The sequence below is a fragment of the Abramis brama genome (assembly GCF_963993115.1).
Source record: "Abramis brama genome assembly, chromosome: 1".
Taxonomy (NCBI): Eukaryota; Metazoa; Chordata; class Actinopteri; order Cypriniformes; family Leuciscidae; genus Abramis; species Abramis brama.
This window is the reverse complement of record NC_139963.1, coordinates 63,530,769-63,556,909: the sequence shown is the minus strand read 5'-3', so window position 1 is coordinate 63,556,909 and position 26,141 is coordinate 63,530,769. Positions and strand designations below refer to the sequence as shown.

The 26,141-nt window shown below is 40.0% G+C and overlaps 1 protein-coding gene across 1 annotated transcript; it reads left to right on the top strand.

The window, feature by feature from the left end:
- Positions 1-717: 717 nt before the first annotated feature.
- LOC311081988 (paraneoplastic antigen Ma1 homolog) lies at positions 718-2,439 on the top strand (the record flags this gene model as incomplete). The annotated part of the gene is made up of 1 exon (XM_084112739.1): positions 718-2,439. One exon carries the CDS (start codon positions 718-720, stop codon positions 2,437-2,439), a length of 1,722 nt encoding a protein of 573 aa, XP_083968865.1.
- Positions 2,440-26,141: the final 23,702 nt, after the last annotated feature.

Here is a 26,141-nt window from a genome sequence, read left to right as displayed (position 1 = left end):
AATTGCACTTTTGATATTTGAACTGTATATATGTAAATACTATATTTTTTTCAGTAAATAGTTTAAACGTATTTCTGTTGAAGATCTTCATTACATTGAGTTTACAGTAGCCTGGTTTAAAGTGAAAGTGTTTATTAACGGTGCTTAAGATAGCCTAAGTGACATTTCAATTGATGCTTATTGCACTTGTAGTATTGTAATTTAAAAGGTTAATGCTTATTTAACCAAGCACTTGAGATAGCCGCATACTATTAGTGTTTCACTTTCAGTTAGCTATAGAGACTCTTTATTGCCATTTTGCATTAAGTTAAAAGCTACCATTAAGGAAACTGCTAACAACTAAATAATAATTAAGGAAATATAGTAAAGCATTAATTAATATTAGAGAGAGAGAGATCTCGCTACATAGGAATTCGGGGAGCGCACTCCACACTAATAGCTAGACACGCTAGGGGGCGCTACATAAAATGGGGGCTCGTCCGGGATCGTTAATTAATGCAATTAACTAATTTGTAATTTGATGCTAAGAGCCGTTAGCAGTAGCAGTTAAATTTTTGTTAGTTTCTCAAAGAAATTAAATCATAGTTTACTGAGAAGCTAAAGATCTATGCTAACTTAAGTTAATATCTGCTAACGATTAGCCGGGAATTTTTTGTTATAAGCTTCTCCAAGAAAAATAAGTCAAATAGCTTATTTAAGCTAAAAACCTAAAAGAAAATGGAGGCTAAGTGTAGCACTGCAGAATTAGTTCAAGAGCTCAAAGACTGGTGCAGAAGAGAAGAGTTGGATGATGCCCATTCCCTCATGGTACTGATTCCAGAAGACATTGCGAATGCCCAGATTGAAGAAGCCCTAGGAACTATCAAAGCCTTAGGCCGAGTGCGAGTGAGAGGACGGACAGTTAGTCTGAAGCTGGATAGTCACAGAGTGCTATGCGAGTGTAAAGAGACAGTGGATCCCACCAAAGTCCCTCCTGAACTGTTGCCAGAGGGCAAGACGAAAAAATGGATGATTGTTGTTGCTTCGGAAATTCCTGCTCCTCCGAGCCCGTTAAAGAGTTTGTTGGGAGAACCGCCAGAGGGTGGCTCGGCAGAGTCTATTATTCGTGCAGTAGGTGATTTGTTGGATAAGATTGGGAAACCAGCAGGTGAGAACAGCAGTTACCGTCGTCTGAGAGTGTTCTCCGGTACTTTGCCAACTCCAGTTGGAGAAGAGTCTCTTGAGCATTGGTTAGAACATGCACGCCTGATGGTCGAGGAGAGCGAGTGTTCCGCTAAGGAGAAACGACGACGTATCATGGAAAGTCTGAAAGGTCCTGCGTTAGCTGTTGTAAAGGCTGTGCGGACTACTGATCCGGAGGTTAGTCCTGCTCTGTGCTTAGAAGCCATTGAGAGTGCTTTTGGGTCTGCCGAGACAGGCGAAGACCTGTATTTTGCCTTTAGATTGCTACAGCAGCAGCCAAAGGAAAAGTTGTCTGACTTTCTGAGGCGTGTAGAGTTGTCGTTGACCAAGGTAGTTCGTCGCGGAGGTCTCCCTACTGGCCGTGCTGACCGTGCTCGAGTGGAGCAGCTGCTGAGAGGTGCTGTCCACTCCGATATGATGCTTGTTCAGCTCAAACTCAGGGAAAGGAAGGAAAACCCTCCATCATTCTTGGAACTCCTGAGTGAGATCAGAAGTGAAGAAGAGTACGAGTCATCAAGGATGAAGCTGAACACCTCTGTCCAGAGAGTTCACACAAACCCTGCTACAGACAGTAGACAAGATGATGTTGAGCGTTTGAGAACAGAAATTCAAGAACTCAAGTCAATGTTCACTGCCCTAAATACTTTGCCTAGCCAGGGGGTAGCAGATAGCAAAAGACCTGTGTCAATGACAAAGATGCCCACCCCAGAGACAGGTGGTGATAGTGAAGTAGCTGTTTTAAGAAAACAAGTGAAAAATCTACAAAAGCAAATGGCAGGCCATAAGCTTAAAGTCTCTGAATCCCCTACTTCAGTTCTTCGAGTAGAGCCATCAAGACAAGCCCATAGTGATAATAGAAAGCAACCACCAAATGACTCAGATGGGAACTTTTGTTATCGTTGTGGTGAAAATGGCCATTACTCTGCCAAATGCCAGAATGCGGAGAATCAGGCCAAAGTGATTCAAAAGCTAATACAAGCTCTAAAGAAAGCTAAACAAGGTGATCCATCTTCTCAAGCATCAGGCAGTCGTCAAACAGTGTGCTCTGCTAAGAAAAGTGAAGTAACCACACTTGAAAGAGGCATTCCTCAAGGACTGATCGGCCCCTGTTCAATCATTCCAGTGAAGATAAATGGCCAGCGCTGCAATGCACTTCTTGATAGCGGCTCTCAAATCACGATTATCTTCGAGATCTGGTACAAGCACCACCTGATGTCCCAATCCAGCCAGTGTCAGGGTTGGCGATATGGGGTTTGAGCGACGCCAGTTACCCCTACCTGGGATATGTCGTAGTGGATATGGAATTTCCAGAGAAGGTCACAGGTGCCAAGAAGACACTTTCCGTCCTTGCTCTGATTTGCCCAAGTCCACAAAGTCCTGAAAAGACCCCTGTGATCCTCGGCACCAATGCAAACCTGTTCCAGAGCCTGTCCATGCTCTGCCGAGAGACCACAGGAGTGGACATTGCCCAGACCCTTGGCATAAAGGCAAAGAACTCCATTGTTCACACAGACCAACCAACCATTGAGGGTGAAGAGGATGAAATGGCATGTGTGAAGTGGATGGGTCCAGGCTCACTAACCTTATCTCCTGGTGGTGAATGCTGTGCCATCTGTGAAGTGGAGTTGAATAGGCCTCTGGGTAATGACCTGTTGATGGTTGAGGCATCACCCACCACTCCATTACCATCTGGAGTTCTGCTGCAGCCTATGGTTGTGCATGGTACTGCAGTGAATGATCAACTCACTGTCCTTATCCAGAATGAGTCCATGAAGGACACAGTCATTCCAGTTGGAACTGTCTTAGGCCAGCTGTGTCACGCTGATCCAGTCGTTCCATCTCTGAAAGTTGAAACTGAGGCAGTGACTGTACCAACAGAGTTAGACCCTCAACTGATCCAGTTTGGCGACTCGCCCATACCACCACAATGGAAAGCGCGACTCCGTCAAAAGTTGTGTGAGCGAGCAAGTGTATTCTCATTGCATGAGTGGGATGTCGGCCTGGCAAAGGATGTGGAACACCATATTAGGATGACTGACGCAAAGCCATTCAGAGAACGTTCAAGACGTTTAGCTCCAGCAGATATTGATGATGTTCGTCAGCATTTGCAAGAGTTGTTAAAGGCTGGTATAATTAACCTGTTAAGCTGCAACCCCACTTTTGAAAAATCCCCAGAAATGACATACCCAAACTGAAACAGATACAGTTCATGAACCCTTTGCATTAAAAGCACAAGTATGATCTCATTTGAAAGCTGACACCTGGCAGTTTATTGTAAATGTAGAATTAATTATTGTCATAATGACAAAAATTGTTATAAATAGCTTCAAAGTTTTGTAAAATTATTAGAAATTAATTTTTATGAAACATCCTCATGAAAATAAAATTGAAGTTGGCACTGGAGCAATCTAGAAATGCACTACAGCTAAAGCCTGAAATTGGTTTTAAACACAAAAAAAACAAATTATATGCTTTTCACCCGTGGTTCCATTAAAACAGATTGCCCGATTTTAACTTTAGAAGGGGACTGTATAGAAAGAGTAAATTGTTATAAATACTTAGGCATATGGTTAGATGAAAAATTAGGTTTTAATGTACATATTGAAAATCTCTTGAAAAAGCTTAGACCAAAACTGGGTTTCCTCTTTCGTTTAAAGAAATGTTTTCCTTTTGAAGCAAGAAAGAGAATTATTCAGAGTTGTTTCCTCTCCGTATTAGATTACGGTGATGTGATTTATATGCATGCAAGTTCATCTTCTATAAAAAAGTTAGATTGTGTATACCATGCTGCCTTGCGCTTTGTGACGAGTGCCTCTTCACGCACTCATCATTGTACCTTGTACGAATTGGTGGGTTGGACTTCTTTGTTTCAAAGGAGAAAAAATACACATGTTGATGTTTATTGCTAAGGCATTGTTAGGAAAACTACCAATTTATATCTGTCGTCTTTTATCGTATTATACCTGTACTTATAGCACTAGAGCTAGTGCTAAATTGCTTTTAAAGGTTCCTAGAGTACGTTCAGAGCTTGGTAAAACTGCCTTCTCTTCCTATGCTCCCTGGTTATGGAATGAGCTGCAGAGTATAATAATGATAGAAGCACTCCCCTCTTTAAAAGTTTTTAAAAATCTCTTATTGACCAATTTAAGGGAAACGTGTGTATGTTTGGTTAAGTAGCTTGTGTTGTTATTTTGAGTGCTGGACAAAATTTTATGAAAGATTCTGAGTTTTATGTTTGTATGTTGTTTATGTGAAACTTTCTGTGCTGCCATTTTGGCCAGGACTCCCTGGAAGAAGAGATTTTATATCTCAATGGGACTATCCTGGTAAAATAAAGGATAAATAAAAAAAATAAATAAAAAAGCCATATGTCTAAACATTCTATGTTTAAAATCTGAAGATAATAAGTCCAAAACTCTGTATTTAGTTAAATGTTTTTCAAGACCATGTCAAATGACTTTATTTTGATTTGACGCTAAAATGCTACTGATGTTTATTGTCATCTTCTAACCATCTATCCAGTATTATTGTCTCTATTGTTTTGTGGTGCAGACGATCCCCATTCAGTCTCAGTCTCCCCCTGCACACATTCACACCTCTCCAGCCTGGTTATGGCTGTAAATATGCATTTCTTTTGTCTGCATTATAGCTACTAACGACTGGCTATTCACAGGCTATTCATAGGGTTTCAGTCCCTAATTTCTTTTCTCAAAGTTTACCTCAGATTTTAAACTGTATCAAATGCATTTCTTGAATAAAGACACATTTCAGGTAGCATTCAAAAAATAATAAAAGTATAACTTCTAGGTAGCAGGTGCACCTAGGGCTAGCTAGCATGTTAGCTTAGCACACCATCAATACACGACAATTTATGAGATTAAAACCATGTTTGTGCTCTAAACTTACTTTTTAACGCACATTGAGTATTTTAAATAATCTTCTGTGATCTAATTTGGCTTCAGATAAAAAAAATCAGACAGAAAATATACTATTGGATAGTGTTCTGCACAATGATAGTCTATATAGATTAGCATTACATTATAAATATAATCTATTATTATGAAAATACCTGGCATGGCTTGAAAAACACAGGTAACTCAAATATCAGTGCAAACATGTTTATTGTCTTCAAACCATCTTTATCTGCATGTTACAGCGCGATCTCTTGTTAGCTTTGTGTGTATCAGTGACGTCCTGGAATGTCACATGGTCATGGCTCTTCTTCATGTTCCATATATGGACTATTATTGTGCATGTAGCGCCCTCAGGCTATTGGTATGAATTAAAAAACACAGTATAGGAATACCAAATGCTCATAAAGATTACATAGACGCATTTGGGTATAAATTCAATAAATATTATTCCTGTCTATAGAAATATGATGTAAATCTATGAGAATCTATCAATATTTCTCCAAATCTGCACAGTTTTGAGCTAAAGCCCTGAGGGACGTTGTTTTGTGTATCGCTGTCATGACGACAGCACAGAGTTTTTTTATGAATGAAAGCGGCTGACGCGCAAAGGTATCGACTCATTTTTTCATTTCATAACTCCTGACACAAATTAAGACATAACTGTCACTATGAGTTTCTCAGAATACAATAGTGGTCAAATACTGAAACTTGAGTATTATATCTTTTTAATTACAGTGAGGAAAATAAGTATTTGAACACCCTGCTGTTTTGCAAGTCTCCCACTTAGAAATCATGGAGGGGTCTGAAATTGTCATTGTAGGTGCATGTCCACTGTGAGAGACATAATCTAAAAAAAAAAAATCCAGAAATCACAATGTATGATTTTTTAACTATTTATTTGTACGATACAGCTGCAAATAAGTATTTGAACACCTGAGCAAATCAATGTTAATATTTGGTACAGTAGCCTTTGTTTGCAATTACAGAGGTCAAACGTTTCCTGTAGTTTTTCACCAGGTTTGCACACACTGCAGGAGGGATTTTGGCCCACTCCTCCACACAGATCTTCTCTAGATCAGTCAGGTTTCTGGGCTGTCGCTGAGAAACACAGAGTTTGAGCTCCCTCCAAAGATTCTATATTGGGTTTAGGTCTGGAGACTGGCTAGGCCACGCCAGAACCTTGATATGCTTCTTACAGAGCCACTCCTTGGTTATCCTGGCTGTGTGCTTCAGGTCATTGTCATGTTGGAAGACCCAGCCTCGACCCATCTTCAATGCTCTAACTGAGGGAAGGAGGTTGTTCCCCAAAATCTCGCAATACATGGCCCCGGTCATCCTCTCCTTAATACAGTGCAGTCGCCCTGTCCCATGTGCAGAAAAACACCCCCAAAGCATGATGCTACCACCCCCATGCTTCACAGTAGGGATGGTGTTCTTGGGATGGTACTCATCATTCTTCTTCCTCCAAACACGTTTAGTGGAATTATGACCAAAAAGTTCTATTTTGGTCTCATCTGACCACATGACTTTCTCCCATGACTCCTCTGGATCATCCAAATGGTCATTGGCAAACTTAAGACGGGCCTTGACATGTGCTGGTTTAAGCAGGGGAACCTTCCGTGCCATGCATGATTTCAAACCATGACGTCTTAGTGTATTACCAACAGTAACCTTGGAAACGGTGGTCCCAGCTCTTTTCAGGTCATTGACCAGCTCCTCCCATGTAGTTCTGGGCTGATTTCTCACCTTTCTTAGGATCATTGAGACCCCACGAGGTGAGATCTTGCATGGAGCCCCAGTCCGAGGGAGATTGACAGTCATGTTTAGCTTCTTCCATTTTCTAATGATTGCTCCAACAGTGGACCTTTTTTCACCAAGCTGCTTGGCAATTTCCCCGTAGCCCTTTCCAGCCTTGTGGAGGTGTACAATTTTGTCTCTAGTGTCTTTGGACAGCTCTTTGGTCTTGGCCATGTTAGTAGTTGGATTCTTACTGATTGTATGGGGTGGACAGGTGTCTTTATGCAGCTAACGACCTCAAACAGGTGCATCTAATTTAGGATAATAAATGAGTGGAGGTGGACATTTTAAAGGCAGACTAACAGGTCTTTGAGGGTCAGAATTCTAGCTGATAGACAGGTGTTCAAATACTTATTTGCAGCTGTATCATACAAATAAATAGTTAAAAAATCATATATTGTGATTTATGGATTTTTTTTTTAGATTATGTCTCTCACAGTGGACATGCACCTACGATGACAATTTCAGACCCCTCCATGATTTCCAAGTGGGAGAACTTGCAAAATAGCAGGGTGTTCAAATACTTATTTTCCTCACTGTATGTATAGTTTGTCAAGGTATAACATTAAATCTGATAGTAATTTTGAATTAAATAAATAAATAACGCTTCAGTGCGCGGGCGCACTGGCAACGGTTAACAGGTTAAGGAGTCACGTAGCCAGTATGCATCACCAATTGTGATAGCCAGAAAGAAGACTGGGCGTATCAGAATGTGCATTGACTATAGGACCCTTAATAGTCGTACAATTCCAAACCAGTACACGACTCCCCGCATAGACGATGCGTTAGATTGTTTAACTGGGAGCAAATGGTTTTCTGTCCTTGATTTACGTAGTGGCTACTACCAGATCGCCATGGCAGAGGAGGACAAAGAAAAAACCGCCTTCATTTGTCCCCTGGGATTTTTTCAATTTGAAAGGATGCCCCAAGGCATAACAGGAGCGCCTGCCACGTTCCAAAGACTTATGGAGAAAGCTGTCGGCGATATGAATCTCCTTCAGGTGTTAGTTTATTTGGATGATCTCATAGTCTTTGGACGTTCATTAGAAGAACACGAAGAACGCCTCCTGCGTGTGTTAGATAGGCTGGAAGAGGTAGGGCTAAAACTCTCCCTTGACAAGTGCCAATTTTGTCAACCCAGGGTGAAGTATGTGGGTCACATAGTGTCCGCGGATGGTGTTGCTACTGACCCTGAAAAGCTAGAGGCAGTCACTAGGTGGCCCAAGCCCACAGACCTTAAGTCACTGCGGTCTTTTTTAGGTTTCTGTGGGTATTATCGACGCTTTATAGCAAACTACTCTGCGATCGTTAGGCCCCTCACGGAACTGACAAAGGGCTATGCACCCACCCAGCGTGGAAGGAAGCAAGCTCCAGACAAGACCAAGACGTATTTTAAAGACACTGAACCATTCAGTGACCGATGGGATCAGTCTTGCACGGATGCATTCAACCGTATCATTCAGTGTCTGCTCAATGCACCTGTACTGGCATTTGCTGATGTTAATAAGCCATATGTCCTGCACACAGACGCAAGTTTCAAAGGGCTTGGTGCCGTACTCTATCAAGAACATCCAGAAGGGTTAAGACCGGTGGCATTCGCCAGCAGAAAGTTGAGCTCTCCTGAACAGCGATACCCTGTACACCAGCTAGAGTTCCTTGCGTTGAAATGGGCTGTCGTTGATAAATTTCACGACTACCTCTATGGAGCCAAGTTCACCGTATGCACCGACAATAACCCTTTGACTTAAGTACTTACCACGGCCAAACTCAATGCGACAGGTCATCGTTGGCTTGCAGCCCTGGCCACCTATGACTTCGACGTAAAATATAGGCCTGGGAAGGCAAACATTGATGCTGACTTGCTGTCTCGCAACTTGCCTGAAGACGGGGAGGGGAATGGCATGTCTCGGAACATAGTGAAGTCCATATGTCGGCGGGTGGAAGTGGATGTATCTCCAAATTCGTCCCCCAGATATGTAGAACAATTAGGAGCTTCGCCAGCCTGTATTCCGGAAGTGTATGTCTTTCCATCTCAGTTACACCTCGGCTCACTGGAGCAACTATCAAAAGTGGACTTGATGACTGCCCAGAAGAGGGATGCTGTGATCAGACGTGTGATTGAAGCATTGAAACAGGGAGTCTGGCCTAGCAACAAAGACTTAGACCCAGATATGCTACTGATGAAGAGGGAAGTTGGCAGACTTGTGATGAGAGATGGACTTCTGTACAGAGCAAGCAAGAAAGCTGCAGAGGAGGCACTACAGCTTGTGCTGCCTGCTGAGTTCAGAGAAGTGGTGTTGCACTCTCTTCATGACGACATGGGCCACTTAGGCGTGGAGAGGGTAACTCAACTCCTAAGAGCAAGATTCTACTGGCCCAAAATGGCTCATGATACAGAGGAATATGTGCGGAATTGTGGGCTGTGCATCACTCGTAAAACACCTGCCAAGAAAGCTGCTTCCCTACACCAAATCACCAGCAGTGGTCCTATGGACCTTGTGTGTATTGACTTCTTGTCAATGGAACCCGATTCCAGAGGCATTAGTAACATCTTGGTTGTGACCGATCACTATACCAGATATGCACAAGCCTTTCCTGCAAAGAATCAGAAAGCCCTGACAGTAGCTAAGATCTTAGTCGAAAAGTATTTCGTTCACTATGGCTTACCAGTTAGGATTCATTCTGATCAGGGAAGAGATTTTGAGTCGAGACTGATAAGAGAACTGCTGACAACCTTGGGCATACGGAAATCACGAACGACCCTGTATCACCCTCAGGGGGATCCCCAGCCGGAGCGGTTCAACCGTACACTGCTCTCTATGCTGGCTACGTTAGGCCAAGAGAAAAAGAGATCCTGGAGTCAGCATGTAGCCTCATTAGTGCATGCGTACAACAGCACAAAAAGTGATGCGACGGGATACTCTCCTTACTACTTAATGTTCGGTAGGGAAGCTAGACTGCCTGTAGACCTGTGCTTTGAAACGTCAAAAGATGGAACTGAGGAGATGAACCATTTCCAGTACGTCGAAAGCCTAAAACGTGACCTGCAAAGAGCCTATCAACTGGCTAGTCAAGCTGCTGACAAGACTCACTTGAGGAACAAGAGAGCCTATGATCAAAAGGTCAGTTTTCAAAACATACAGGAAGGAGACCGAGTTCTTGTGAGGAATCTAGGACTCAAAGGGAAACACAAGCTGGAAAGCCGATGGAGTTCCATACCCCATGTAGTGGTAGGAAAGATGCCGAACTTACCTGTATTCCATGTGAGACCTGAGGGAGGCAGAGGCGGAGTAAGAACCATCCATCGTGACCACATCTTACCTATTGGGCAAGCAGTGAGGATCCCAGTGGAGCAAGCCTGTGAAGAAACCCCTGTGAGACCCAGAACACGTTCAACCCGAACAAGACAAAGACAACCAATTATGAGTCAAAGAGAAGAAGTCCCAGAGATGACGGATTCCTCATCTGATGTGGAGTGTGACCATTCCAGTAGACCCTACCGGGAGTATGTGGAACGTCTACTGAAGAGGAGAGAAGTGTCCGATGGAGTCTCAGTGTGTTCACAGTATGAAGATGCCATAGAACCAAATCCTGTGCAGTCAGCTGAAGAGCTAGAGTCCAACATAGAAGACGACGAAGAAGGTCAAATGGTGACAGATTCGGATCCTTATGATTCCGGAACAGACCTGGGTGCTGGAAGAAATTCTGTCTACGCACCTAAAGAAAAACTGAGCTCTAAAACAAAAGTTAATAGTGTACTTAGACCAAGCATAACTGAGAAAAGACGTATAAAACCAGTCTTGAGACTTACCTATGATGAACCTGGAAAGGCCAGTGAGCAACCACTTACCATAGTTCATAGAGGAGTAATAATTAAACTGGGAAAACACTAGGTTTCCACTTAGTTCATAAGTAGGAGCTCATAGTTCTGAATAAAAATATATAAATAAAAAAGTTCATTTATTCTACATAGTTGAATGTGGGGATTATGTTTATGTCTAATGAGGACATTTAGACATTTAGTAAGGGGAGGATGTAGCCCTATGGGAATTTTGGGTATTTCCTAAAATCATTATTTTTATTTTGGTTATTTTCTTTAAAATGTACATTTCATGTTGTTAAAAATGTTTAAATAATGTTTATGTGTGTTAAAAAAATAAGTTAGTTAAAATTCACTTACCTAGAAGAAAGATCCAATCAGGGGTCAGGGTGAGAGGTCGCGAGGAAGCAGGAAGATAACGTTGAGAAAACGACACGGGAGAGAAAAAAGAGGGAGACACATAAGTGAGAACGGCGCTGTGACTGCCACGTTAACAATTGGTAAAACACCAAGTTTAATGCGTGTGATGGTAAATGAAATGTAATTGTTCACTGCAAGTTTACAGTGTAATAGTTAATGGTTTTGAAGGACTCGGTTAGAGTTTTCGACGTAGGAGAGAGAGTGGACGGCTAGTCAGCACGATTCAGCTTTAAAGACTATGCCAGCGAGTAGCCTGCTTGGTTGCCCTTTTGTGCATCGTCTGAAAAAACACTTATCTCCAGAGCCGTTCCCTGCTTAGCTGTCGGACGACGTCTTCTACCACCAGCATCGCCAGCACCGCGTTGCCGCGGCGTGGACGACGACAACGACCAGCATTACCACAGCAGTGAGTTTTTGTTTTGTTTGCTGCGTCACGGCGCGAAGCGGCCATTGTGTTTAAGGTCTCTCCGCTCACAAGCCACGCTACAGGCCTGCAACGTGTCCTCCTCTGACTGTCTGGGTATTCATTTCATTTTATTTTATTTAGTGGCCACTTAGTCATTTGCCGGCTTAGCTTTAATTTTGGGGAATTTAGTATTTTTGTATAGGCCTAACTGGTCATTTGACTGAACTGTGTTTCATTTGAATTGCACTTTTGATATTTGAACTGTATATATGTAAATACTATATTTTTTTCAGTAAATAGTTTAAACGTATTTCTGTTGAAGATCTTCATTACATTGAGTTTACAGTAGCCTGGTTTAAAGTGAAAGTGTTTATTAACGGTGCTTAAGATAGCCTAAGTGACATTTCAATTGATGCTTATTGCACTTGTAGTATTGTAATTTAAAAGGTTAATGCTTATTTAACCAAGCACTTGAGATAGCCGCATACTATTAGTGTTTCACTTTCAGTTAGCTATAGAGACTCTTTATTGCCATTTTGCATTAAGTTAAAAGCTACCATTAAGGAAACTGCTAACAACTAAATAATAATTAAGGAAATATAGTAAAGCATTAATTAATATTAGAGAGAGAGATCTCTCGCTACATAGGAATTCGGGGAGCGCACTCCACACTAATAGCTAGACACGCTAGGGGGCGCTACATTCAGATTGTTGAAAATTTTAAGGAAAAACTGTACTTAGTCTTCTTAAATCTCATTTATATGAAAAGATTCAATCAGCATTTTTGTCCATGCGAGCTTTACATTTTTATGGTGGGGGCTTTCCATAGCCATAATGATTTTTGTACTGTAACTGCATATGCTGTCCCGTACACCTAAACACGACCACCATAGAAAAAGGCATTTTTACATTTTCAAAAATTAAATAAATAAATAAATAATTTAACCCTCTGATGGTCTTTATTTTTGTCTACACTCGTGTTTTTTGGGGTCTCCAGAGACCCCAGACAATAACATTTAATTTTGTAACAAGATAATAGTTTTTTTTTTTTTTTTACAAATGTAATTTTATTCTGTTTGTTAATGTTTTTACTCAACATTTGTGCAGTTTTTGGAGAGTTTAGGATATATTTTAAATTTCTATAAATAAATAAATAAATAAATATTTATTTAAATAAGCTTTTTACAAAAAAACAGCATTTGATGTAAAATTCACTTTTAAACCCAGATTTCTAACTTTCATTCATAGGGATAACATGGATCATTTTAAATGGTTTAATGTAACATTTATGCCCATTTTTTTGGAAAATGCAGTTTTAAAATAAAAAAAAATCACTTTAACCACTAGATGGCTATAGAGCTCCACTATATGCTATTTGCTATTTGACTACCTGAAAGATATCTTTTCACAAGTTGGATTCAGTTGGATTCATATCATATCAAACCAAACATATCTGCATACCTGTTGTGTTCTGACACAAGGCCATTAACTGGTTCTTTTTGCTTTATAAATTTACTTTGCTTATTTCTACAAATATCAGCCTGATAAATATGAACTTAATACACGATTAAACAAGATAATCATGCTACCAAATACGTCTGACACAATGTTTTTAAGAAAAAGCAGTGTTTTAAAATACAACTAAACCATGATAACAGATGGGGGTTTTTGACAGTCCTACAGAAATGCATGTTGATTTTCATTTTGAAGTTTCAGGCGTAGCGCAAACATGTAATGTTCGAGAAATCTAATACTGGTGTAATCTTTGCGAGGTCTCACTCACAACGCAAAACTTTGTGTTGGCTGATCCAGGCATAGCTTTACTAAAATAAAATATTATTTAAGTCATTTTCAAACTGTAATTATACCATATTTTATTTATTAATATTATGGCTTCATGTTGATTTAAAGTTTTTGTTTGTTTGTTATTAATTAACACCTTTATCTTTTAACTAACACTTCAACATCCAGCACAAAATCAAAGAGATGTATGAGCTAAGGATGTTCTCTGATCCCAAATAAACAGATAATGGAATGTTCACAATCTACAAGATACAGTTCATTCATATATTCTCCTATTTACTATGTGTGTAAATAGTTGTGCTTAAATCTTTGGGTGTATTTTTACACGGCATCATATTTTGCCTCACCATAGTGTCCAAAACATGTAAGATTCAAAAGACCAAATCACTAAGAAAAAGGGGTTGAAAAGCGCAGTTTATAATAAAAAACACAAAAGTTTCCAAATTATGGTTTTATTACTCCACTAGATGTAGTATCTTGTTCAGATAGCAGACGACACTGTTTCACATTTTGTATGTTGGACTGTATGGGCCCTATTTTAACGATCTGAAACGCAAGTATCAAGCACGAAACGCAAGTAACTTTGTGGGCGGGTCTTGGCGCTGTTGCCATTATACCGGCGGGATAAATGACTCTTGCGTCCGACGCAAATCTAAAATGTGTTGGTCTGAAGTAGCTTCATTATTCATAGGTGTGGTTTGGGCGTAACGTGAAATAAACCAATCAGAGCGACATCTCACATTCCCTTTAAGAGCAGGCGCACTTGTTCTAAAGCGGATTCCTATTATAACGGTGGATTTGCCAGACGCGCGCCAGGAGCGGATCACAGCCGAGGAGACCGACGTTCCCGTCAGGGCCGTAAAACACAGAGAAGTGACGTTGGGGATGGAGAAACCCACCCAAATTAACTTTGGTTAAACAGGCGTATGATAATTTGGGTAAATGTGTAAGCTAGATGTATGCTTTTATAATAAACTGTCTATCTATCTATCTATCTATCTATCTATCTATCTATCGTAATAATGTATGATTTGCAAAAATCACGTTGTGCACACTCTACATTGATTATGGCCAAGCATGCGCCCTTAAAATAGCATATGAATAACATGCGCAACGCGCCACTGACTTTAAACTAGTTTTTTTCGGTTAGTGGCGCATTGTTTTCTAAACCTGTAAAATAGCATGAGGGAACGTTTGCGCCGGAACACGCCTCCTCTTTGCGCTGAACCGCCCCAGGAGCTCAAGTGTATTTCTTAGTTAACCGACGTGTGTCTGTGGAGGGAAAAGTCCGCTGTATGCGGGTGCAAAATAGGAATGATACATGCGTCGGTGTACAAAGTCAATTGCGCTGGGTGCAAGATAGGGCCCATAGTGTTTTAGGTGAAGACCTTTCTTTGAGAGCTGTCAACATTCAGTGTTTATAGAAATAAATGAAATTAAGAGTTTAAGTGATAGTCTTTCTGTTTGAGAATGTTTGACTAAATTGATACTTTGTTTTAGTGCAACTTTCCCTCTATGATGTGGAATCACACATAGTATTAACACGAAAAGTAAGTGCATGCTGTTTCACACTTAAACTATTACAACAGAATCACATCTGACTATTGGACTGAGAGATGCATATTCAGTTAAGCTTGAGGCTGTTAAAAAAAGTTCCACACTAACTGCATCCTGCAGATAAAAATGCACAAAAGTAAATTCTAGAGGTCAACTTGCTAAAAAGTAATTACAGCATGAGCCATATAAAATAGTGATGGGCAATCCGGCTCTTTTTCGTGAGCCGGCTCTTTTGGCTCACAAACGGCTCTTTAAAAAAAAAAATGTTTTGACTATGATACAGTAGGTGTGAAAACGATTCTAATTAAATTATGAAATCATCATAATTACAATTCTAAATGAAATCATACTCACAATGTCTCACAACATCTTTAAAAATGTATTGATTTGTTATGAAAAAAGAATACTATTAAACATTTGCATTTAAATTACAACTTTTTAATGTATAGAAGCAACATTCCAAACAAATACAATCTGAACAACATAATAGAACCCATATTAAAGAAAAATAAATAACTGAAAGGATTAAACTGGTCCCTCTTTTTCTCTCTTCTTTATTGTTATAACTAACCAGCATGAACTATCTCACTAGTTATGTTTTGTATAACTAGCATGAACACACACACACACACACAATGCTGATCATATTTGTGACCAGTCACGGAAAGTAGGGACACAAGTCGGTTCTGGGGCATTTTGAGTTATTCACATATTCTGAAAGTGTAGTATTCAAGCTTTCCAACAATGTGTAACACATGGAAATCTGATAATATTTGGAGAAGTTGTGGCCATTTGAAGGTAGGCACTCAAAAAAACTGAAATGGTAGAAATCTGCTTCTAAAGATTGGCAAGTTCTCGCCCTTCTGGGAATGACAATAGGACTCATTTACATCTCATTTAGATAAGTCATACCCCCTGTAAAGCTCCCCCATCTCCCCCTCCCCCTGAATGTACCAATTCTACAAATTCTCTAAATAAAACATCTCCAGTTAACTGGCAGAGCATTCATTTCGTTCGTTTTTTAAATAAGATACTAGCGCTGAAATGTGTTTTTTATTTTTATCAAGTGATCAAAGTGCTCGTTGCCGCTGCGATCAGTGGCGCAGATACAGTGTTTACTCGTGTGGCTCGCGCACACACTGCATTGTCTTCACTCGACGCGCGCTTCAATCCGTTGCGTTGCGGATACTCTCTATTCGTTCTGTTGAAATAACAAAATAATTCAAACGTTTGCGTGTCCCTGCTTGATATACAACCACTGATGAACATAATCGTTTTGATGAGAGACAAAAAAACTATACGAGAAAAAAAAAAAAAACCTATACAAGGGTGGATTCAAACTCTCATCCTCTGACACGGCTGGCGTAAGCTCTACCACTGTACCATTCATATACACATCAATTATGTAGGCGGATCTATGTATTGGCACTGACAACATGTATTAGGCCACATCTCAATAAACGACAAATTAAACCCCATGTAACCTACTATTTAAATCGATTGCTGGACATCGTAATGTTATTGGCGTCCATCTTCATTGAATTTTGAAATCAGATAGAGCCGGCCAGAGCGCTGCATAATAAGTAGCCACGCCGGCTTATTCAGTATGGAAATACACACCGACAATGACACGCCCCTACTGCGTGCTAGAATCTCCGAAAAACAAGCTGATTTCAAACTCAAAATGTACGCTTTTAAATATACCAATACTGCTATCTCAAACATGGAGAGGCTTCTTCGTGATCTCAACTAACAGATTCTGCAAAAAAAACGAAAATCACCAATTTTGAAAAAAACCCGCTTCTTTCTCATTTTGCTGAAAGTTGTGCTTCCGACTTGTGTCCCTGGTTTCCGTGACGGGTCACATTTTTATTTTATGAGAGATTTGCATTCAGAAATGCAAGCTGCATTACTTTCGAGGGGCTGATGCGGTGTCTTCTCTCAGAAATAATTTGTCCTGTTTTCGAGAAGACCCTCTCAGAGGGAACGGATGTGGCCACTATGCAGAGTCTCCCTATCATGACTTTAGTAAGCCGTGGGTAGATAGAGGCCTTGTTCTTCCACCAGCTCAGAGGATCTGCAGATCTTTGGAGGAGGGGCTCCTCCAAATAGGATCGGACCTCCATTATGGCATCTGCTGAGGGATTCCTTCGTGCTGCATTCCCAGTTGCTCTCTCATCAAACAGCATCCAAACAGCAGACGTTTGTGGCACTACTGCTGGTGCTTCGGCTCCTTCTGCTCCCTCTGCTTCCTGTTGCCCTTTTGTCTGAGCCAGCTGACTGCTGGGGCTGTCCCTCCCTGCTGCTGAGGTGATTCTTTGAAGAGCCTCATCAATCGCTCTGGCATCATTGAAGGCTAACTTCTTAAACCTGGGGTCAAGTGCAGCGGTTTCTGATAGCACATGATTATATTCCATTCTATGGAACTTTCTGTCCATTGATGAACATAGGGTGTCCATAAACTCTATCACTTGCCCTGTGGTTACATTTGCTTCTCTCTGGCGGTTGGCTGTGATTCGCTGCAGACCCTTACATAGGAGTATAATTTTTGAGGCTGTCACATAGCTAAAAAGAGAGAACAGATTTATATATATATATATATATATATATATATAATGTAATATAAAATACAGGATAAATTGTAGAATTAACTGCTTACTGTACCTCTCTCCACTGATCACCTACTGTGCTCTTGTGGAAGTATTCCACAGCTGCTTTCACTTTCTCCACAGTGGGCTTCATCACCTTCAGAGCATCTCTTACAATCAGGTTGATTGTGTGGGCAAGACATGGATGATGGGTCCACTTTAATATTTTCACGGCTTTGGTAATGTTAGCTGCTTTGTCACAACAGACCACTTTTCCATCTACATGCCATTCTTTTGCCACTCTCAACAGTTCCTCTGCCAAGTTCTCTGAGGTGTGTCTGTCGCTGAACTCAAAGCAGTCTAGAAGACAGCTAGACATTGAAAAATCTTCATTAAAGTGACATGTACAGTAACTGACATGTAATTAGTGGTTATCCTTGACGTCCAGCAGTCAGTGGTAAGGCAAACTGCAGTAGCTTTTTTGACTCTTTCCTGCACTGAAGCCCTTATGCTCTCATACAGTTGTGGAATAAGTGATTTTGAAATTACTTTCCTGCTTGGAATTGTGTACATTGGATTTAGACTACTGGTATAATTTCTAAAACCTCTGTCCTCCACGATCGAAAATGGCTGGAAATCGGTGGCAAACATTTTAGCCAATGCAATATCAATTTGGCCTTGTTTTGCTACAGACATTGACTTTTGCATAAACTGGTCTATTATAGAAGACTGCATTGCTGTGGGTCGTGGCCTACTTGACTGAGTGGATACATCTCCACGTGAGGTGCTGGCTCCAGTCGCTCCACCACCATCACTAGCGGGACCGCTAGTTTCTCGAAGCTCCGCTATCTTCACAGTTGGGTGCACAGTTCACATATGCCGGTGTAGGTTGTGCGTAGAACCGGCTTTATGTGAGATTTTGTTTTGGCAAATTCTACACTGTGCTTTAACATTGTCTACCTCATTATTAAATGATTCCAAATGCTGCTGTGCTTCCGACTCATTTTCCTGCTTTTGTTTTGTTTTCACAGCTGTTTTTCCTCTCCTCTCCTTCGAGTTTGACACTGTGTGTGTGTGTGTGTGTGTGTGTGTGTGTGTGTGTGATGGCTCGGCCCCTCCCTCATGCCATATAATTGGTTGACACCTCGTGTATGATTGACAGGAACAGAATGCGAGGCTGATCAGACAGTCAAAACGAATGTGTCCTATATAATAATTTGTTTTTGTTTTTTGAATTAGTCAATTATTTAAAATAAAATAAAATTCATTCATTATTTCATTATTACATGATTTAATTTCTATAGGCTATATTTTTAAAAATAGAGTCGGCTCTTCAGATATGCGAGCCAGCTCCCGACGTTCACCTATAAGAGCCGGCTCTATTTGCGAACGACCCATCACTAATATAAAACAAATACAGAAAAGCCACTTGTGATCAGTTTTGGCTTTTGAATGTTTGTAATTGACATTTTACATACTAGTCGATTACACCGTTTACATCTTGCAAAAAGTATATAGTCTCAGAGCGTGGTCAAACATGTTCATATAGGAATTTATGAAAAACATAAACAAATATGGCATAAAGAGAATTAAATGACAGTCCTTCTACCTGAGAGTGTTTAAGACTAAACAAATCATAATTCTTTTAGAACATCTGTCTGCTATGTCTACGAAACATCGACATGAAAGATGAGTATTGCTGTTTTTCTGTTACCTATAAAACGATTACACTTCAAACTCGTCTAACTATTACACTTAAAGATGTGCATTTCGCAGCACAGTCATAGATACACAGTTATTTTGTGTGTGTCACTAAACAACAGTTAAGCTAATGAATTACAGTTGATAAGGGGTATTTTTATGTGAAAGGGGGGATGATTCATTTTTTATTCTGTCCACACCAATACTTTGACACCAGAGTTTTAGGCATCGGTCTTTTAGCCCTGATCCAGAAAACAGACGTTGTGTTTTATGTCTTAATAATTGCTCTTTTTTTTTAATGAAAACATGTGGTAAGCCGTTTTTGGCCTCATCAGCAGAATGCCGAAATATTTTAACATATCATAAATTTCAATTGTTAGATACATTTTTGGAATTGTTTACCAATTTTTAACATTACCATGATCAATCTATTGCAGCGTGTCTATTTTCCTGACACTTTGAAAAACAGTCTTCCTAGAATGTTGGCAGCTGGTAGAAATTTCTGTTGCCTGCACCACCTAATCTACAGCAAAAGAAAACATTTACAAGAGTTGCGAACGTGCGTTTTGTATGTTGAAATGTATGTTATTAAATTAAAAATGCCACGAAACAAAGACAAGGACACATCTTTCTATAAGTGACCCTCAAAATCTGTGCATACAACAAAACACAGTGCATCAGTGTCCACTGATTTATCAGAAAATTACTTTTGTCTCTTTGTTTGAAGAAAAACTTATATCAGCTGGTGCTCAATAACTATAATAAAGTTTAATAAAGTTAAAGTTATTAAACACCCCTGAATTCGGTAATGACGTGTTTTACGCAATATTGATATCACGTTTTAATTTTAACTCAATACATTTGAATGCGCTAAAGGTCTATAACTGAACTTTAACATCTTAATATTTAGTAAAACTAACTTAAAGCATGCGCAAAATGAAATACATCCTAGCTACTTTCTAAATGTTTGTTACAGAACTTATTGCAAACAATTCACCCATGCATACGTTTAAAAAAGCCCCTCCCCCGCCATCAAATCATTTAAAGGCCTGAAAGACCCTTTCAGGGTGAGAGTGAAATAGCCTTGAGGGAGAGATTATGCACAGAGGCTCAAAGTTTTTGAAAGCTTACAGTATCTAGTTTTGATATTTGGTGTCTGATTTTCAATAAATATGACAAAGGAACAGAAACGTATTTATTTGTATTCATTTAATTGTTTTTAGCTTCCAGGTCCTTTTTTTTTAATCACTGAAATTACTGGAAAATGAGTGGATCGTGTAGAGTTGAGTGTGCTTAGTACTCTAGAGGTGGTTTAATACACTTTTCATTATTTAAAACGAATGAGGCCCCATTCAAAAATGTCATACACTGACAGGGGTCAAAAAGGTAAAAAAAACGGAACGTAAGGAGACGGAAGGTCGTAGGACCCCGAAACATTGAAACACAATCAAAAATTTACAAACATCATTTGTGTAGTTCAGGGCACAGTTCAGACGTAATAAAAATATAAGTTGTCTCTCGCCATTGACTTCCATACATATTTTTTCCGAAATAAGGTCCCATGAGCCGGAAGCGGAGGCGGGACTTAGGCTCTCTATAGTGCTGGTTTAGACCGACTCTGAAGTAGGCGTAAGTTTTTTTTTTTTTTATTGAACAATATTAACAACCATAATTGGCCTGGCACAACAAATGAAACATCTTCACAGACAACAGACAAGCACCTTACATAGGATAGAAAATACAAATAAATAAATAAGGTAAAAAAAAAAAAAAGTAGGCGTAAATTAGTTCCTCCAAAAGGAGTTCCTAGAAATAAAATCGTTCCTACTAGTTCCTGCGGTTGTCACATGCCTGTCCTGTCTTGTGCTGCACATGGGTGTTTTGTTATTTTGGGCCATGTGCTCATGTCTATTGTCTAGCCCCTCCCATCTTGTTATCTGATTATTGGTTTATTTGTCCCACCTGTCTGTCTCGTTACCCTCCTTTGTATGTTCCCCTATTTAGCCTCCTTGTGTTTGTAGTCTTGTGCTGGTTCGTTGTCCGTGTTTCTTGTTTCCTGGAGTTCCTGAGTTTTTGTGTTTGTACCGTATCTGCCTGTCACTAATAAATTAACTCTGCATTTGTATCCTCGACTCTCGTTTACCATTCCGTGACAGAACGAACCAGCCAAGTATGTGGGTACAGCGGAGTGAGATTTTTCCTCAGGGAGAGGGAGAAGGAGCCTCTATTTCCTTGCTGGAGTACTTTTCCAGATGCGCTCAAAGGACTTTGGAGGAGGAGAGTATCACGGCAGATGGCAGTCAGTGGAAGGGAAAGCCTTCGTCGCTGGTCCCGAAACGGAGGAGAGGTAGGAAGACTTCCTCCGTGCCTGTTCCGGTGGTCCCGAGTCCGGTGGTCCCGAGTCCGGTGGTCCCGAGTCTGGTGGTCCCAGTTCCGGTGGTCCCGAAACACAGGAGGAGGAGAAAGGCTCCCTCCGTAACTGTTCCGGTGGTCCCGAGTCCGGTGGTCCCAGTTCCGGTGGTCCCAGTTCCGGTGGTCCCGAAACACAGGAGGAGGAGAAAGGCTCCCTCCGTAACTGTTCCGGTGGTCCCGAGTCCGGTGGTCCCAGTTCCGGTGGTCCCAGTTCCGGTGGTCCCAGTTCCGGTGGTCCCGAAACACAGGAGGAGGAGAAAGGCTCCCTCCGTAACTGTTCCGGTGGTCCCGAGTCCAGTGGTCCCAGTTCCGGTGGTCCCAGTTCCGGTGGTCCCAGAATTCCCTATCATCAGTCTTGCCATGGCCAGGAGGGCCGTGCATCTCTTCTATGCAGTAACGGTATTGCATGCGTGGAGGAGACACAGTGGGTCTGCCGAGCCTGTGTCTTCGGACGGTCACCGTGATTTTGCCAAGTAAGATGTGTTCCTGGATCAACAAATTTTGTTGATCCTGGATCATCATTTAATCAACCAATCACAAGCCTCTGATGTCATCAGTGTGTGCCGACCAAATCCAATCGGTCCATTTTGAACCTTCCCTCCTCTCTTGCCTCGGGCTGACTGACAAAAGGTAAGTTATTTTGTCTGTCCTCTTTCTTTGACCCTCTCTGCAACTAAAAATCTGACTTTGTAAATGTATTTATTCACTAAAAAATCCTGAAATAGAACACTTAAATGGCATAATGTAATGCAACCCTGAACATACATGCAACAGCCATGAGCCGTTTAGCTAATAGCTAAGCTTACTTCACTCCACAACCCCTAAAAGTCTTCTTTCTCTCATACCTGTACACACAAATACACATTTAATATTTAATAAAATGTTATAATAATGTTTAAAAATTTCAATAAATTCCAGGTCTTTAAAACAGATTACTATGATTTTAGTCAATTTTAGTTAATAAAGTGTGCAAAAAGTATATGACATTTAAAAAAACAGTAGAATAATTGCTTTTTGAATCTGATTGTAATCAATATTTTGATAATTGCTTTCGTCATCATTTCAATATGGGGTAGATTCGCTAATGTTGATCCAGGAACATCATGACCATTTCAATACAGGGTAGATTCGCTAATGTTGATCCAGGACCATCATGATCATTTCAATATGGGGTAGATTCGCTAATGCTGATCCAGGACCATCATGGCCATTTCAATATGGGGTAGATTCGCTAATGTTGATCCAGGACCATCATGGCCATTTCAATATGGGGTAGATTCGCTAATGATGATCCAGGACCATCATGGCCATTTCAATATGGGGTAGATTCGCTATTGCTGATCCAGGACCATCATGGCCATTTCAATATGGGGTAGATTCGCTAATGTTGATCCAGGACCATCATGGCCATTTCAATATGGGGTAGATACACTAATGTTGATCCAGGACCATCATGGCCATTTCAATATGGGGTAGATTCGCTAATGTTGATCCAGGACCATCATGACCATTTCAATATGGGGTAGATTCGCTAATGTTGATCCAGGACCATCATGGCCATTTCAATATGGGGTAGATTCACTAATGTTGATCCAGGACCATCATGGCCATTTCAATATGGGGTAGATTCGCTAATGTTGATCCAGGACCATCATGATCATTTCAATACGGGGTAGATTCGCTAATGTTGATCCAGGACCATCATGATCATTTTACTATGGGGTAGATTCACTAATGTTGATCCAGGACCATCATGACCATTTCAATATGGGGTAGATTCACTAATGTTGATCCAGGACCATCATGGTCAGTTCAATATGGGGTAGATTCACTAATGTTAATCCAGGACCATCGTGGCAATTTCAGTATGGGGTAAATTCACAATCAGTTCAATATGCGGTAGATGGACTCATGTTGATTCAGGACCATCATTTATTCAGAATCAATGAATCACCAATCCCTTTACATTCATGTGGAGAGCTTTAATTTTTTTTTAAATGTAATATTTCAACTTATCAGCTCTTTGTTAGTGTTTCCTCATTTAAAGTTAGTAAATGTGTTTGGTGACGCTGATTGAAAATGAATTAAGTATCATTTTTTGTGTGTACACATTTCAGAAATGTTCTATGATGGAGGAGTTTATCAAAAAGTCTGTGGAAAATTAAGAAAGGAGAAAAATAAAAACATTAAACTCAAGGTGCATGTTCTTAAACCAGATGATCAAGAAGAGAACTTTATCACAGAAATAATTAACAAAGGGCACACAAAATCATCCAGGACCACAAATTGCTCCAGTTTAAAAGATAAAAGAAGAGGATATTATATTTTCCATTGCAGAAGATCTGGAAATGTATATGAAAGAAGTCACAGAGCTGTTGGGTGTAAAGCATGTTTACTCTTTCAAAGTAAAAAATGATTGGAAAGGACACAAAGTTTTTGTGCAGAGAATATTTGACCAGCACAATGGACATGATGTTTCTGTAGAAGATCATTTTCAGCAGATTCACCCTCAGCTGGTGGATGAGATCAAGAAGTGGATCACATTAGCGTGTTCATTGTGCAGAGAAAGTGAGAATAGATGCCAAACATTAGCAGTTCCTCTTGAACCAACAAGTGAAAAAGGTTTTATTTAAAAAAAAATAAAACTTATGACATTATATTGTTGCAATATTTTTTTTTTTTTTGTTGTTGTTTTTTTAAACTTTTTTTCATTATTCACATTCATTAGTATTGTTATGTCTCACCAGTGAATAAGATATGAGGTAATCTAAAAGCGTTGCACTTTCCTCCACCAACTCTGTCTCTCCTCTTGGCTCTTTGCACCCTCTGAAGGGAGGGTGGGATTGTATGCTTTCAAAGCTAGCTTGCTATTGCTAGCCTCTGTGAAATTTCCTACCCTAGCATTAAGACTATTTGCAATATTTATTGTTTTAATGCTTACTGTAGTGCATCATATCCTATATTCCCCATACATTTGAATTTTCTAATATTTCTTACAGAGAGTGTCCAGAGGACTTCAAAGGAGACGGAGGCAAACATTGGAGCGGTTGTCACCTTATGTTTAAAATATGCCCCAGACAGGGTGGGCGGAGGTGGCAGGAAAAACATTTGTACAATTTTAGAATAAGGATAATGTTAAATATAAATGGTTATTGTTGTAATCCTTCTGTTAAAATAATGTAAAACAAATAAATAAAAGGTTATTTTATATTCCATTTAATTTCTTGGTCATTTATCTAATAAACAACATTTGTGGATTCCAGTTTCACTAAGATTTTTAAGTTACTTTTCTGTTTGCTCTTGTCTTAAGATAAATACCTTTGGGTTGTCTTTGGATCTTGACCTCTTTTCGATCTTGTTGTTACATGAAGTTTCTTTGTATGTTGATTTGTATTTTACAACGAAAACCTGGCTTTGCTAAAAGTACGATGTCATGCCAACAAAATAACCATATATTTCTTTAAGTTGGAATTTGACAGCTGATGTTGTGTTTTGACTGATATCTGGCCCAACATGTGAGTTTGATGTCTAGCTTAACATTGGGTTCTGATGTCAAACTGATTTCCATTTTCAACCAAAATGCAATGTCCAACATGGGAGGTTTACCCAACATCGAGTTGACATCATAACCCAACGTCAGACTGACGTTTACTTTCAATGTTGGACAGACATTGCATTTTGGTTGAAAATGATAATCGGGTTGACATCATAACCCAACGTTAGATTGACGTCTACATCAAACGTTGGATAGACGTTGCATTTTGGTTGAAAATGAAAATCGGGTTAACGTCATAACCCAACGTCAGAATGACGTCAACTTCCAACGTTGGACAGACGTTGCATTTTGATTGAAAATGAAAATCGGGTTGACGTCATAACCCAACGTCAGATTGACGTCAACATCCAACGTTGGACAGACGTTGGATATTGACGTCAGACTGACGTTGGGTTATGGCGTCAACCCAATTTTCATTTTCAATCAAAATGCAACGTCTTTCCAACGTTTGGGTCCAACGTCAGTCTAACGTCATATTGACGTCCGGTGCCTGCTGGGAAGATACAGCCACTCTTCCCATGCAATGCAAAAAAACAGAAAAAAGTCTTCCAAGGTTTCCAAGAAAACCTGCATTTCTGGCACAAATTCAGGAGGGTTTAAAATAAGAAAGACAACCCACAAAAAAGTAAGAAAATGAAAGAAAACGTGAATACAGGATTGGGTGCCGAATATCTTGTATGAATTATGGGATCAAATTAAGAGCTATTTTAGTGTGGCCAAATGTTTTGTTTAACTTGATGTTAATTTCAAAACAATACTGTTATCGGAAGAATCTGCAATGCTGTTTTCAATGTAATGTATTTTGTGTGCTGAAAAAGAGATTCTGTCAATGTAAATTTGATATTTTAGATCTATTATTAATTATTAACCTTACAGTACCATTGCAATGTGGCTAGATGACATGTGGTATGTTTCTGTTTGTGTTCATAAGAAGGAATCATACACCATTCATCAAATAAAACATTTTTAATTATTCAACATATTA